The sequence below is a fragment of the Ochotona princeps genome, chromosome 2, assembly GCF_030435755.1.
Source record: "Ochotona princeps isolate mOchPri1 chromosome 2, mOchPri1.hap1, whole genome shotgun sequence".
In the NCBI taxonomy this organism is placed as follows: Eukaryota; Metazoa; Chordata; class Mammalia; order Lagomorpha; family Ochotonidae; genus Ochotona; species Ochotona princeps.
The window spans coordinates 13,535,625-13,550,488 of NC_080833.1; the positions used below are offsets into that span (position 1 = coordinate 13,535,625).

At 42.0% G+C, this 14,864-nt stretch overlaps 1 protein-coding gene across 12 annotated transcripts in view; it reads right to left on the reverse strand.

Annotated features, from left to right (window-relative positions):
• Positions 1 to 1,039: 1,039 nt before the first annotated feature.
• Positions 1,040 to 14,864, reverse strand: part of EIF4G3 (eukaryotic translation initiation factor 4 gamma 3) — a 352,621-nt gene continuing 338,796 nt past the window's right edge. For all 12 annotated transcript variants that reach the window (XM_058676306.1, XM_058676302.1, XM_058676366.1 and 9 more), the window contains 4 exons: positions 11,499 to 11,645; positions 6,686 to 6,767; positions 5,513 to 5,659; positions 1,040 to 2,097 (listed from right to left, as the gene is read on the reverse strand). In XM_058676306.1, the coding sequence (XP_058532289.1) occupies positions 1,916 to 2,097; positions 5,513 to 5,659; positions 6,686 to 6,767; positions 11,499 to 11,645 (558 nt within the window). In that variant the 3' untranslated portion in view covers positions 1,040 to 1,915. The remainder of the gene's footprint in view (positions 2,098 to 5,512; positions 5,660 to 6,685; positions 6,768 to 11,498; positions 11,646 to 14,864) is intronic.

The window sequence follows — 14,864 nt, forward strand, 5'->3', positions numbered from 1 at the left end:
GAAATCTTCTGTTATCCAGATATAAAATATAGATTGTTCATGTAGGGGCCACCTGGCTTTCTTCATAAATAGGTTGTGAAAGATGAAGGCACATTAATCAGGGAAACAGAAGAAGCCATAACCTCATGAAAGGAGGGGGAAAGGGACAGGTACCTAGTCTCTGTAGTAGCCATGGGACCCAGCTGGAGGCCACAGCTGGCTGTACACTCACCAGGAGGCTTGGACAAAGCTGGAGACAGGGAGCACCCAGTGTTGACAGCCAATGCTGGCTGGGTTTTACACTCTCCGTGTAACTTTTTAAAAAGCATAATTTAGTGCTCACCCTTGCCCTTTTTTTCTTTAGAAGACACCTTTGTACCTCACAACTGATCCAAAATTTTTAAAAATCAGTGGTAACGGCAGTCTCAAAGTGAGTCGCTACTCCGAGCTCTGATGCACGAATGGCAACAGCCGCTCCTGGGGGAAAAGTAAAGCTTAGCCCCGGGTTCAGAGGTCACGTCTCACACGGGTGGGCCAGGCCTCCATTTCTGGTGCTGGCTCTGGCCCCAGCTCCCCTGCACCATAGACGTCGAGAGATCAGATCGTGCTGGGGTTCCAGGACAGGGTCTCGGCCCTGTGATGGGGGAGTGGCACTGCCTTCTTGACTCTGAGTTCAGCCCTACCCAGGCCCCACTTTGGCTGCTGGAGCCCTTTGGAGATTGAACCAGTAGAGGAGACCTCTTTTTCTCTCTCTCTGCACCTCCCAAAGAAATTAAAAAAGAAAAGAAAAAGTTGCCCTTAGGTATGCCAGCACCCTAAATGGTATTGGGAAGAAGTTACCAATCAAACCCAATCCATCCCCACCCACCCACAAAGTAGCTTGCCCTGGCTGACTGCAGACACACACACACACACACACACACACACACACACACACAGAGGCGCGGCGCACGCATTCCTGCCCTGGCCGACACCCCCAACAATCTGCACAGCCACACTGCACCTTCAAGGGAGGGGCGCATGTGCAGCAGCTGCTGAAAGGAGAAGTCGTTTTACTTTCTTTTAAACTTGCAATGTTTGTCTTTATTTTGTTCTTTATATTTCGAAAGTGAAAAGAAATAGTATTGAGTCAATTTCTTTTTGCTTTTTAAATATTTGTTCTATGTATTTACAAGCCTTAAAGTTGCTCTAAAGATTTCAAAAGTATTAAGAGTACTTTTCCCAGGGTAGCACTTTTTCTTTCGAACAATTCTTGGAGTTCTCTGGTCCACAGCATTTCCTTCTGTTCCAAGGTTATGTATGTTTTTGATTACTATTGTGATTTTTTTTTTTTTATAATTTTCTGAAGCAAGCTGAGAGGCAGGCAGAAAGATTTGATGCCGAAAAAAAAAAAAAGAAACCACCAAACCCAAAACAATCTTTCTGACCTTGTTCACCCCAAACCATCTTAACTCAACTAAGCACTAGGCCTTAAAACAAACGCGTGGTGCGTCTGGGGCGGGGGGAGGAGGCCCAGGGAACGTTTGTTTCTCTGCGCTTCTATTATACAAGTTGTTTACAGAAACTGCAAATTAAAAAATTACACTGGCATTTGCAGCAGTCCTTAAAATAAATTAAAAGTCCTCAACTTTTTTTGTCTGCTAAACTTTTTTTTTTAAAGTATGAGTCCTTGTTTAAAAAGAAAGATTAAAACAGAAAATATTCTCTATAAATAATGGGTGGGTTTTGGTTTTAGTGCTCCCGCCCTCAGGCTGCAGGCTGCAGCACCTGTCTGCTCCAGGGTCACCCCTGCTCCTTCCCTCCCCCACTCGTGCACGTGTTGGGGGCTCTGCGAGAATTGGCCTTGCTGCACTGTGATTGGCGAAGACGTGAAACTTTTTTTTTTTAAAAAAATACTTAAATTGTTTCTTTCATTTCCTTTCGTGTATTTGAAGTGTCAGTTGTCCTCGGACTCCTCCTCTGCTTCCCGCAGCCACGTGAAGAAGGCGGTGACCGATTTCAGTGCGACGCCCTTCCCGTGCTGCTCGGCAGGGTCCTTGCTGCTTTCCCACCTGTAAAACGCGTCTTCCGAGATCACCTCCTCATCATACAGGCAGTCAAAAAACATCCGGAGCAGATCTGCAAGGTGGGGGAGAGATGTCAGGGCCGCGGCAGGGCAGCTGGGAGGAAAGGCAGCAAGCCAGCGAGCGCCCGGCCAACAGCCCTCTACTACCACTTGCCTAATGGAGAGGACAAGACGATCTAACTAGTCTAAGCTCACTCCCATTTTTTTTTTTTCTCAGCTTCAACTACTTTCAGATGGAGGAAAAGCTGTTTCTTTCTTTGTAATCACAGAATTCCCAACCTAGAGATTTTGAAAAATCGACACTGCTTGACAGCTTTATAGTAGGGTCTTACAAGATTCTGAGGAGAAATGTTAAGAGAGTCTTTCCTCCTAATATATGTGTGTGTTTATGGATTTATTTATTTGAAAGAGGGAAGAAAAAAGGATGGGAGAAACTACCTTTAGGTACACATCCCAAATGGCTGCAGTGGCCAGGAATCAGCAAGGACAAAGCCAGCAGTTATGCTAGTGCTCCACTGGGTGGGGCCCAAGCCCTTGGATCACCTTACACTGCTCTCTGCAGGTGCATCAGCAGGAATCTGGATTGGAAGTGGGGCAGCTGGGACTTGATCCAGCAATCAATATGGGATGCCACCAGTGATACAACATTGCAAAGTGTAGCTTGTCAGCTTGGACTGTATCTGGCCTTGCTGAAGTGTTAACGAAAAGGGTGATTGTTCACATGGAAAACACAGACAAAACCTATTTAATCTGGATTTTATCCAAACTGAAGCAGTGACTTATTGTTTTAAATATCCAAAGCATTTGGATAATTTTTAATTGTTTCATTCTTACTATGGAAATATGGCTTATTGTTCAAAAAAGATATTAAACCTTAATTAATAGAGTTCTAAAAAGAGAGAGCAGGGCTAGCGAGGTGGTATAGCAGGCTAACCCTTCACCTGTGGCACTAGCATCCCATCTGGGCACTGGTTTGTATCCCAACTGCTCCATTTCTGATCTAGCTTTCTGCGAATGGCCTGGGAAAGCATGCAAGATGGCCCAATGCTTTGGGCCCTTGCACCCATGTGGGAGACCTGGAAAAACCTGTTCCCTGGCTTTGGACCAGTCCAGCTCTGGCTGTAATGGCCATCTAGGGAGTTAACCAGCAGCTGGAAGATCTCTTTTGGTCCTTGCTCTCCACAAACTCGTGATTTTTAGGCAAAAATAAATAAGAGAGAGAACACAAACAAGAGAGAGCAAGCATGAGAGGGAGCTTTGGATCCCATTGGTTTAGTTCCCAAATGGCCATAAAGGCAGAAACCAGAAGCCTGGAGCTCAGTCCATGTTGACCATGTGGGTGGTCCTACTGTGGACATCGCTGCTGCCTCCCAGGGTTCACCACAGTAGCAAGCCAAAGCGAGAAGCAGGAGTGCGACTGAACCCAGACACTCCAAGATGGGGATGCAGGTGTCCTACCCACTCCTAATTTTTTAACTGAATGTTCATGATTTAACAGAATTAGTTAATTAACCTGTACTATCAAGACTTGGATATACCTTACTGTCTGGTTAGTAGAGAATTATTCACAACTCTTAACTATCTTATAATCTTTGGTAACCACACGTAAGGCCTTTGATGGATACCTTAGGAGGCTTAAGAGTACCATCCTATTTGGCAGCACACTGGGGCCTGCAGAGGACATCTGGTACCAGAACAGAGGAAGGAGAACAGAACAAACTGGACAGCTGCTGCAGCCAAACGATGACAGCAAATAACTGGGAGAATAGAGATTCTAAGGTAGACTGTGTTAGCCAATGGACAATAGGGGGTTTCCTCATCCATGGATCAGCGAGATTGACAGCATTTTGGAACTATCACAACCACCTGGGCAGAACCCTTGTAGCATGTGCCACATTGGGACCCTGGGTTGCTATTACATGGTCATTCCCCATCCCTGGGTACTGGAGTAGTTGGGAGGCTGGGTATGGCTTCTATTCTTATCTCCCCCTTCCCCCAGAAACAAGAAGAAGAAATAAAAAATTTGAAAACAGTGATCATGCCCACTTTTTCCTAACTGTGATCCTTTCCACCCTGATTAACTTATGCAAACATCATGTAAAAAAAAGTATCATCCTAAAGATTGTTAACCATTTCATGCCCTACACTTATACTGTTCAGTATGGCAGTCACTAGTCACATGTGCCTATTTATTTTTAACTTTATTTGCTTGAATGGCAGACTGACAGGGCAGGGGAGACAGAAAGAGATCTTTGTATTCAGAGTCATTCTCCACATGTCCACAAAGCCAGGACGAAGACAACCCAAATCCCAGAGTCCTCTGGTCTCTTACAATGAGTGCCAGGAACCCAAGTCCTTGGGCCATCATCTGCTGGCTTCCAGGGTTATTAACAGGAAGCTGGGCCAGACGCAGGCAATAGCTCAGACTTGAACCAGGCAGTCCATATAGGATGTAGGTATGCTGAGCAGTGCTTTAATAAGCTGCGCCACAATGCCTATTCCATATGTGGCTATTTAACTTTACCAAACAACAGCAACAAAAAAAGTGAAACTTTCAGTTTACAAGAACAACCATATTTAACAGTGTAACTGCCAAATACAGTTAGTTCACAAGTATCATTTACATTGGAAGGTACAAATATACTTCCTTTATTGCAGAAAATTTCTTTGGATATACTGAGAATGAGAATTAGATCGTTACCATAAACCTGACATTCAGGAACAGCATTTAACCCAGTGCTTAAGAGCTATACATCATCGGAGGATCTGAGTTTGATTCCTGGCTGAAACTCTTGAATATAGCTTTTTGCCACTGCGGAGCCCTGGAAGCAGGGATAATGAATGGCTCGTCTTTAGGTTCCCGTCACCTGGACTGCCTTCCTGGCTTCTGGCCCTGGCCACTGTGAGCACTGGCAAGTGAAGCAGGAGACGGGGACTCTGTATTTCTTTTTATTCTCTCTCTCTCTCTCTTTAAAATTTATTTTTATTTGAAAGGAAGTATTGCACAGAAAAGGAGAAACAGAGAGACAGATCTTCCACTTGTGGGTTCACTCTCCAAATGTCCACAATGGCCTAAACAGGGAAAATCTGAAGCTAGGAGCCAGAAATTTCTCCAGGATGTCCTGCAAGGGTGCAGGGGCTCAAGGCCTTGGGCCATCCTCTGTTGCTATCCCAGGTCATAAGCAGGTAGCTTGATGGGAAGTGGAACAGTGCCAATATGGAAGGCTGGCACTGCAGGTGAAGGCTTAGCTTACTACACCACAGCACTGGTCTCTCTCTTAACAAAACTTCTTTGTAAAAATTCAGATTCATTAAAGGTGTTGGTTATTTATTTATTTATTTAGTTTGTTAGTTAGTTACTAGAGACACTTCTACTGTCCTCTTTCCAAAACCAAAACACCTCTGAAGTCTTGCTTTGAATAAAACTAAACTATGGAATGTGTTAATTGTAATAAGAGGTACACTTACTGGCTGGTTGATCAAGTTTTACTATTGATGCTTGTAGTGCATAAAGTGCTTGCAGCTCCTTCTCCGTGTCTGAGTCCAGGTACTTGAGTAAGATCGGCACTCTCTGCTTGATAACAGCAGTGTCCACCCGGAAAGTAGAGCAGTCAGCTAGAGAGAACAAGAAGACCTAGCACTGAAGGGGCTAACCCACATGACAGCCAAGGAGGCCCAAGCCAAGGCTTCCCTAGGAAGTGACAGACAATGAGGCAAGGTGCATTCTGAGTGCTGCTTTCTCTCAAAGTCATGCATCCAATTATTTATCGTTACTTACAATGAAACAATAGCTGTGTTTTTCCTCATAAACTGACAAAGTAACATTAATAAAATTGTCTTACCATACAAAATCATAGATAGGTGTGTTGTTGGATGAATTAATCATCCCACATAAAACATCACTCTGCCTCATAAATATGAGCAACAATTTATCTATAAATAATACTATAAAACAGAACTTAAAAAAGATTACTTAAAAAACAACATTAACAAACTGAAGTTAGTGCAAATTTTTTTTCAAAAGATAAGTAGATAGTGGTAAGCAACACACCCAAAGTCTTCTGAAATAAAGATATAACATAGCACCAAAGAAAGCAACTTCCAGGCCTTGAAGCAGAGGTCTTACGTTGCCTGTAAATTAGCACTGAGACAAAATTCTGATTTTAAAGCAGTTTTTTGCACTTTCCAATCTTGATTTTTAAAATATCATTGTTATGGTTCCAATGACACAGAGGTGATCTTTAAAAATTATATGAAGACTTTCTCCTTAGTTTGTCGTTTACCTTGTTAAACAACTAACATTGAAAAAATCTGACAGAAAATCTTTATAGTTCTGAACCTAGATCAAGTTGCAAGAAATTGTTTTCTAAAATGTAAGGTGTTTTAGACGCTGGAGGTAAAATGTGAGCAGTGTAGAGGACAGGCCCAGGAGCAGGCACTTTTGTGGAACTTGGAACACCAGGTATGCTGCAGTTGCTCAAATCCGGGTTCTCTGGAAGAGACAGCCAGGCACTGCAGATAAACGGTGCCTGCTTGCCCAGAGCCTGGCCTGTGCAGGGCAAGATGTGAAGACCATATCATCAGTAGTTGATATAGTATGAATTTCGGGTGTTAAGAGCTGCCTTGAGAAATGTCACTTACCAATAATTGCTGCTTTACAAACGGCCGTCATTAAAGCTCGAAGGAATGTTGGTGAGCTCATCTGGCTTTCATCCAGGTTAGCCTGAAGTAAAAAATAAACAACAACAACAAAAAAAACCAGAAACAAATGAAACATTAAAAAGAGCCTTGTGGGGCTGGCACTGTGGCACTAATGCTTGCCTTCATAGCCAGCATGCCATATGGGTACCAATTTGAGTCCTGGATGCTCCACTTCCCATCCAGCTCCTTGCTTATGGCCTGGGAAAACAGCAGAGGATGGTCCAGGTGCTTTGGACGCTATACCCACATGAGAGACCTAGAGGAGACTCTGGATCCTGGCTTCGGATTGGCCCACCTCTAGCCCTTGCAGCCATTTAGGGAGTGAACTAGTGGATCAGAGATCTCTCTTTGTCTCTCCTTTCTTCCTCTCCTTTCTTTCTTTTTTAAAAAAGATTTATTTATCTTTATTGCAAAGTCAGACATACAGAGAGAAGGAGAGACAGAAAGATCTTCCTTCCACTGATTCACTTCCCAAGTGAGCGCAACGGCCGGTACTGCGCTGACCCAAAGCCAGGAACCAGGACCTCTTCCGGGTCTCCCACACAGGTGCAAGGGCCCAAGGCTTTAGGCCATCCTTCATTGCTTTCCCAGGCCACAAGCAGGGAGCTGGATGGGAAGTGGGGCTGCCGGTATTAGAACTAGCGACCATATAGGATCCTGGCACGTTCGAGGGGAGGACTTTAGCTACTACGCCACCATGCCGGGCTCTATCTCTCCTTTCTGTCTCTGACTTTCCGATAAAACCAAATAAATTTCTAGAAAAAATAGAAAACCCTTGCACAACAGAAGCATTTTCCCTAAATGAGGGCTGACTTGGTACTAAGGTAGAAAGAGCCACATTTCTTACACACTAATTCACCGAAAATCAGTGTAATCACCACCAATTCTATGTGAACATGTTCTAAAAATAGCAGTTTCCAGATAACATCTTTTTAAAAACATTCCTTAATACAATCCATATAAAGTTAACATAATTCATATTTAACAGAACCATACTGTATTTTCAATGTACTTAAATTAAATAAAGTATTTATTTGAGAGACAGAGAAGGCCTTCATCCTCTGATTCACTTACCAGGTTCTGAAATGGCTTATGTCTGGGGTAAAGCTGGGAGCCTCTTGCCTGGGTGGCAGGGACTCCATTGCGGGAATGCTCACTTGTTTCACACGGGTTCTGAATTAGTAGGCAGCTAGACTCAAGAGTGGAGCTGGGCATCACTCTCAGGGACTCTCACAAAGCACGGGGCGGGGGGGGGGCATCTTGAGCATCAGGTCAAATCTCTGCTCTTGCAGTGTGTTTTAAAGATTTATTTTTATTTATTTATTTTTATTGGAAAAGGAGATTTACAGAGAGAAGGAGAGACAGACGGAAAGATTTTCCATCCACTGGTTCACTCCTCAAGTGGTTGCAATGGCCGAAGATGAGCTGATCTGAAGCTAGGACCCAGGAGCTTCCTCTGGGTCTCCTACACTGAAAGTTTCAAGGACTTGAGTCATCCTTTACTGCTTCCCCAGGCCTCAAGCCGGGAGCTAGATGGGAAGTGAAGCAGCTGGGACACGAACTGGCATCCATACGGGACCTTGGTGTGTGCAAGGTGAGGACTTAGTCATGAGCCATTGTACAAGGCTCTTGCAGTGTGTTTTAAAGACCACACTTTTCTCAGGAGTGTGCAACTAGTCATATAGATAGGAACACTGGTTTTTCATCTTCATTTTAATATCAATGAAAGATTAATCTTAGGCATTGGCTCAAACGAACCCTTCAAGAAGTGAGAAAATTATTAGTCTTTCCTAAGAATGGCAAGAAAAAGAATCTATCTAGAGATGTTGAGTAAATGGGTTTCAAGCTGATGAATTTTGGAACTATGGTAGATAAACTAGTAGCGCTCTTTCTGTTGACTGTCTAACCTGGCACATCATTTAGCAGGAACTGGCAGGTTCTTGAGTGAGTTACGGTTGGTAGAATCATGCCTGTGGGCTCTCAGTAAAGCTCAATGTGAAGGGCTATGTAGCAGCCCAAATTTTATTAGCGTACTTCAAATGTATTTTTCTTAAGGATGCTAGCCACGCAGCAGCACAGCTGATAGCTGAGGTCGGGGTTTGTGCCAAGGATCATACATGGAAGGTTTCGTGATGACTTGGTGCTACAGTCATGCACTGCTTAATGCCTTTTTAAAAATACTTGTTTTAGGATGAACGTAGGGTGGTCTAGCCCTGAGAAGTTCCTTCCACAAAGTTTGAACAATTATTTTTGAAGAATAAAAGAATAATACCATATCACTATTTGCTCAACAATAATTAATAAACAAATTGACAGAGCTATTTAAAGTACTGGATATCTATGGAAATCCTCAAGGGATTATATATTTTTTTCTTAGTACAGTCTGAGAAAAATAAACAAATTACCTAAATGTAATTAGAAAACAAGAATTCCAAACAATATGTTTCTTAAGAAATAAACTTCATATTTCTTTCTCCAGAGTTCAACATGTTTTTCTGAAAGATTTATTTATTTTTATTGGAAATACAGTGCTACAGAGGAGAAACGGAAAAAGGTATGTATTTTCCATCAGCTAGTTCATTCCCCAGATGGCCACAATGGCCAGGCTTGTGCTGATCTGAAGCCAGGAGCCAAGAGCTTCTCCCAATTCATTCATACGGGCTCAGGGGAGAGCCATCCTTCACTGCTTTTCCGGGCAATAAGCAAGGAGCTGCAGCGACAATGCAGCAAGCCCATATGGGAGGCTGGCACTGAAGGCGAAGGCTTTAACTTGCTAAGCCACGGTGGCAGCCTCTGAGTTCAACTTTTTTTTTTTTTTTTTATTGGAAAGGCAGATATACAGAGAGGAGGAGAGACAGAGAGGAAGATCCTCCGTCTGATGATTCACTTCCCAAGTGACCACAACGGCTGGAGCTGAGCCAATCCGAAGCCAGGAGCCAGGACCTCTTCCAGGTCTCCTGCGTGGGTGCAGGGTCCCAAGGCCTTGGGCTGTCCTCAACTGCTTTCCCAGGCCACAAGCAGGGAGCTGGACCGGAAGTGGAGCCACCGGCATTATAACCAGAGCCCATATGGGATCCCAGCGCGTGCAAGGTGAGGACTTTAACCACTATCTATCATGCTGGGCCCAAGTTAAACATTTTTAATTCTAGTATCCAGAAGTACAACAGGAAGTGGGTATGTAACCTATAGGTTAAGACATCCACTTTCCACACAGCAATGCCCTGAGTTTGATTTCCAGCTGCAGCTTTCTGCTAATGCAGACTCTGGAAAGCTCAAATAATTCAGTCTCTGCCATCTAGACGGGAGGCCTGGATTTCCTTCCTGGCTCTTGGTTTCTGCCCACGCCCAACCCTAGTGATTGCAGGCACGGCACTGGGGAGCAAATCAGTGCACTGTACTGCGTGTATGTATGTGCTCTCACTCTCCCAAACTGAAACAAATACAGGTTAATATATACAGTTGTTGGCAAAAGTGAGTATGAAAAGGAAGGAAATTTGATATGCTAATTTGGAGAGATAAGCAAAGTCCTACTTAACGAATGCTGGTATTAGAAAACATGTCTTTATATATGGTGAACCCTGATACTGTTTTTATCTTTTTTTGTGTCTGTCTTGTATTTTTTTTAAGTCATCTTTATTAGGTAGACTTTATTTCCAGGAAAATTCTCCCTCTGTCTTCTCTTTAAGGACAAGGAACTATTGGTATTCACTGTGCAGAGAAATTAATGATTTTAAAAAAAATCTAATACAGAAAAAGAGGTAAAAACAGCAGTAATTTGCAATCAATGAGAAAAGAAAGGACAAAAGTACTGAAAGGATGGTGATCTATGAAAAATTATGGAGAAAGAGAACCATGTAGAACAGGCAAGCTTAAGTTCCCAAACAGAACACATATGATATCATTAATAAGCCAGAAAGTCTGATAGTAATTTCTGTCCTAAATTCTAGAACAAACTATAGAATAAATGGCTTAGAAATTTTAGGAAAGAGATGGCTACTCTAGAAAACTAAGTCATGGCAAACTAATCCTCTCATTTTGACTAAATCATCGCAGGACAGCTTAGATAGAATTCTGCTGGACTGCAGTTAAGTACTTGACAGATTCTCTAGCAACAGATACCCCTGCAGGCAGGGTGAAAAGGAGGATGAGACAGCAGAGTGACACCAATCGTCCACAGAGGTCAGGCTGTGCTGGTCCCTGAAGGCACGCTGCTCTGTCCTTGGTCCTACCAATTCACACATTCACACCTATAAACCGGGTGAGGTCAAGGTTGGTATGTTACGAAATACAAGGCTTATGCAAAGTGAGAAAAGATGGAAAGTGAATGTTAAAATCCACTTGGACCCAATATATTCCCGGAGACTAAAACAGCTTCTAATTTAAGACAAATACATAGAAACAAATGTTAATTTTTTTTTGTTGTTCAACAAATAAATTCAGGATGAGAGAAAAATGGAGAAACTACAGAATATAAAAGAACAGGTACTGCCTGACTGAGAGAGTAACTGTTTAGTATAGTGCAAAAGCTGTACTAAAAAAAAAAAAATTAGTGGGGTGGCTTATATTTTGAATAACTTAAGAAAGCCTGTGAATCTCACAAAAGTAGTAAAATAGCCTTAGAATTCCAAGCACATGGAAATGTAAGAAGCAAATGTAACTTTTAACTCTGCAAGGAGAGGACAGGTGACTGAACAAGTGCCCACTGGAGTGTTTTCTTGTAGAGCGCTCAGGGTGGGTGACGGGGGCTCTGTACCTCTACCCAGTCAAAGATCTGCTCGTCGTTTGCTTTGTCCTCAACAATGAGCTTCTCGAGTCGCTTGGAGAGTTCTTCAGCTGAGAGTTCTTTCTTTGAAAGTGCTTCGGAGGAACAGGAACTATCAGACTCTATGAAGTCCAACTTCTGAAACACAAAACATTAACACATGGATACAACAACATCCTCCTCCTCCTCAGTGGAAATCAAAGTCACAGGCTATGTCTTCGATTTTACAATGATCTGCAAAGCGAGTTTTGAAAGACTGCCACTCTTTTTATCCTTCTGAATAGCTCTCCATCTTTACATTCTAGGTATCTTTCTGATTCTCTTTATAAAGCAGAAAAAAAAAACCAAACAACAAAACAAAACAAGCCTCTCTGTGGGTAGGATTACCTCCAAGTCATTCTGAGCTCCAGTGTGGGTTTCAGTCATGACCCAGGCCTTCAGGCTGCAGAAGAGCCCTAGCCAAAGGTACAATTTAAATCCCTTTCTGTAAACTATGAGTTGATATTAGACTCACCATAAAACAGCTGTCAGCATTGCAAAAATTTTGGCTTTGTTAAGTCTTTCATATATCAAATCATCAATCTTAATCCAACTATGACAAATAATGCTAAAATTGTTTTGACTTTTATACACTAGTTTAAAAATCTATAAATCCAGGATCAGCATGATGGCTCAGTGCCTAACTCTCCAGTTGTAAGTGCTGGCATCCCATATAGGCACTGGTTCATGTCTGTGCTGCTCCACTTCCCATCCAGCTCCCTGCTTGTGGCCTGGGAAAGCAGCAGAGAATAGCCCAAAGCCTTGTGGCCCTGCACCCACAACGGGAACCCAAAAACTCTTGGTTCCTGGCTCTGGATCAGCTCATCTCTGGCCGTTTGTGGCCATCTGGGGCAATGAACCAGGGAATAGAAGATATTTTTCTCTTTCTCTGTGTAAATCTGCCTTTCCAATAAAAATAAATAAATCTTTAAAAATATCTAGAAATCAAAACAATCAGTAAGTTTCATGGGTATTTTTTTTTAAGATTTATTTATTTTTATTACAAAGTCAGATATACAGAGAGGAGGAGAGACAGAAAGGAAGATCTTCCATCCAATGATTCACTCCCCAAGTGACCGCAACAACTGGTGTTGTGCCGATCCGAAGCCAGGAACCGGGAACCTCTTCCGGGCCTCCCATGGGGGCGCAGGGTCTCAAGGCTTTGGGCCATCCTTGGCTGCTTTCCCAGGCCACAAGCAGGGAGCTAGATGGGAAGTGGAGCTGCCGGATTAGAACCGGTGCCCATATGGACTTTAGCCGCTAGGCCATGCTGCTGGGCCCAATTTCATGGGTATTTTACAATAGGTATATAGGTATGCTTTATCAAATTTCACTATGAAAAATTATAAATAAAATATTAAATGATTCACATAAATTTTATCCAACACTTCTCAAACTGATATATTCCTATGTTGCACCCTCAATCAACAAAGGAAAAGACACTTTAATTCTTTGTATTGCACTCTTTTGCTTCTGTCTCTTATATAATATCTTCTAACTAATGTTTCCCTGTACAGATTTAGAATTAATTTAATATTTTATTCATTATTTTTGAAGAAACATTTTACATTGATATCATAATGAAAGACTTAATGGTCTCACAAAATAAGAGTACAACAAATAAAATGTAAAAGGAACATAGTCCACTAGAGAAACAGTCAACGGTTAAAAACAATAGTCAAAGGAAAAGGTGCTTAATCTCATATTAAGTAAATTTTAAAAGTCATGAAAATCAATAAAATGGCAGTAGTATATAGCTCCTATCAATTCATTTGACAAATATTTAAAATAAAGCCTGTGTTTCAGAAACAGTTTAATATTACAATTATTCTGATTGAGTTTTAGTAAATTAAACTGGTTGCTCCTTGTGTTCTAACGTACACACCGAAGCATGATACAATGGCTGTAAACTCTGGCGACCAGGCAGTTTTCACAATCTGTAACATACTCCAAGTGAATTCTAACACATTCAGGTGGTATGAAACCTACATAATACAGTCGTTTAACTTACCCCACTCTACGAAAATAACTTGTGAGCAATTAACAAAATGATGCACATTGTTCATAAAATATGACAAGAAATTGAATGAAAGCCTTTGCCATTGTCAAAGGAGTTAGTGTCGAGCTCTCAAGTTCCTATTGGTTGCTGAAATTGATTAGAATATTCCACAAACCCCCTGAGTTTTTAAGATTTATTTATTTTTATTGGAAAAACAGATACACAGACAGAAAGAGACACAGAAAGAAAGATCTTCCATCCACTTATTCACTTCCCAAGTGGCCGCAACAGTCAGAGCTGAGCTGATCAGAAGCCAGGAGCTTCTTCTGGATCTCCCACATGGGTGCAGGGTCCCAAGGTTTTGGGCCGTCCTCGACTGCTTTCCCAGGCCACAAGCAGGGAGCTGGAAGGGAATTGGGATAACCGGGACACAAACCAGCACCTATACGGGATTGCAGCGTGTGTAAGGCGAGGACTTTAGCCACTAAGCTATTAAGCCAGGCCCCTTCCCCGTGTTTTTACAGAAGTTATCTGATCTAAACACCAAAAGTTTTCCCCAATTCTTGCATAATAATTTTGGATTCCTACAAAAATGACATCAAGTTAGGTTATGTAAGTCTAGGTTTTCTAGAATGTAATATATTGCATTGTTCTTTCAAAAACTGTTAAACAACTACAAGCATAACTTAAGATTTTTGAGAGGCAAACACACATACACACACACACACACACACAAACAAAGAGACAAACAATTCCCATCTGCTGTTCTCTCTCCATATGCTTGCCAGGCTTAGAAGGCAGGAGCCAGGGACACCATCTGTAAACGCCCATGTCGGCCTAAGACTCTGGTTCAAGTCACATTTTAGGTAGTAGAAAACTGAAATCTAAATCTACCTTTATTTAACATTAACTCAGGGTGTTATATAGTTTCATTTTCTTGAATATACACCCATAAGTAGAATTGTTGAGTCATATGGTAACCATATGAACAACTATCTGTTGCTTCTATCATAAATTATATCTTTTTTTGTGGGGGGAGAGATTTAGGTTATATTTACAAATGCATGGGTGGTAGTTACATATTTTTTAAAGCCTTTTGTTTTTGAAAGGCAGATTCTCAGAGAGAAGGAAAGACAGAAAAACCATCCATCTGCTGGTTCACTCGTCAAATGGCCAAAGAAGTTCTGAGAAGTTGCTACCTTTGTTACTCCAGGGATGAGAAAATCTTTCCAAGGTTTATTGGTTGAAAAAGTCCACCTTAGTACATCCACACACCCAGGAATATGTTGTAAAACTTGGCCAGTATTGTCCAACCTGTT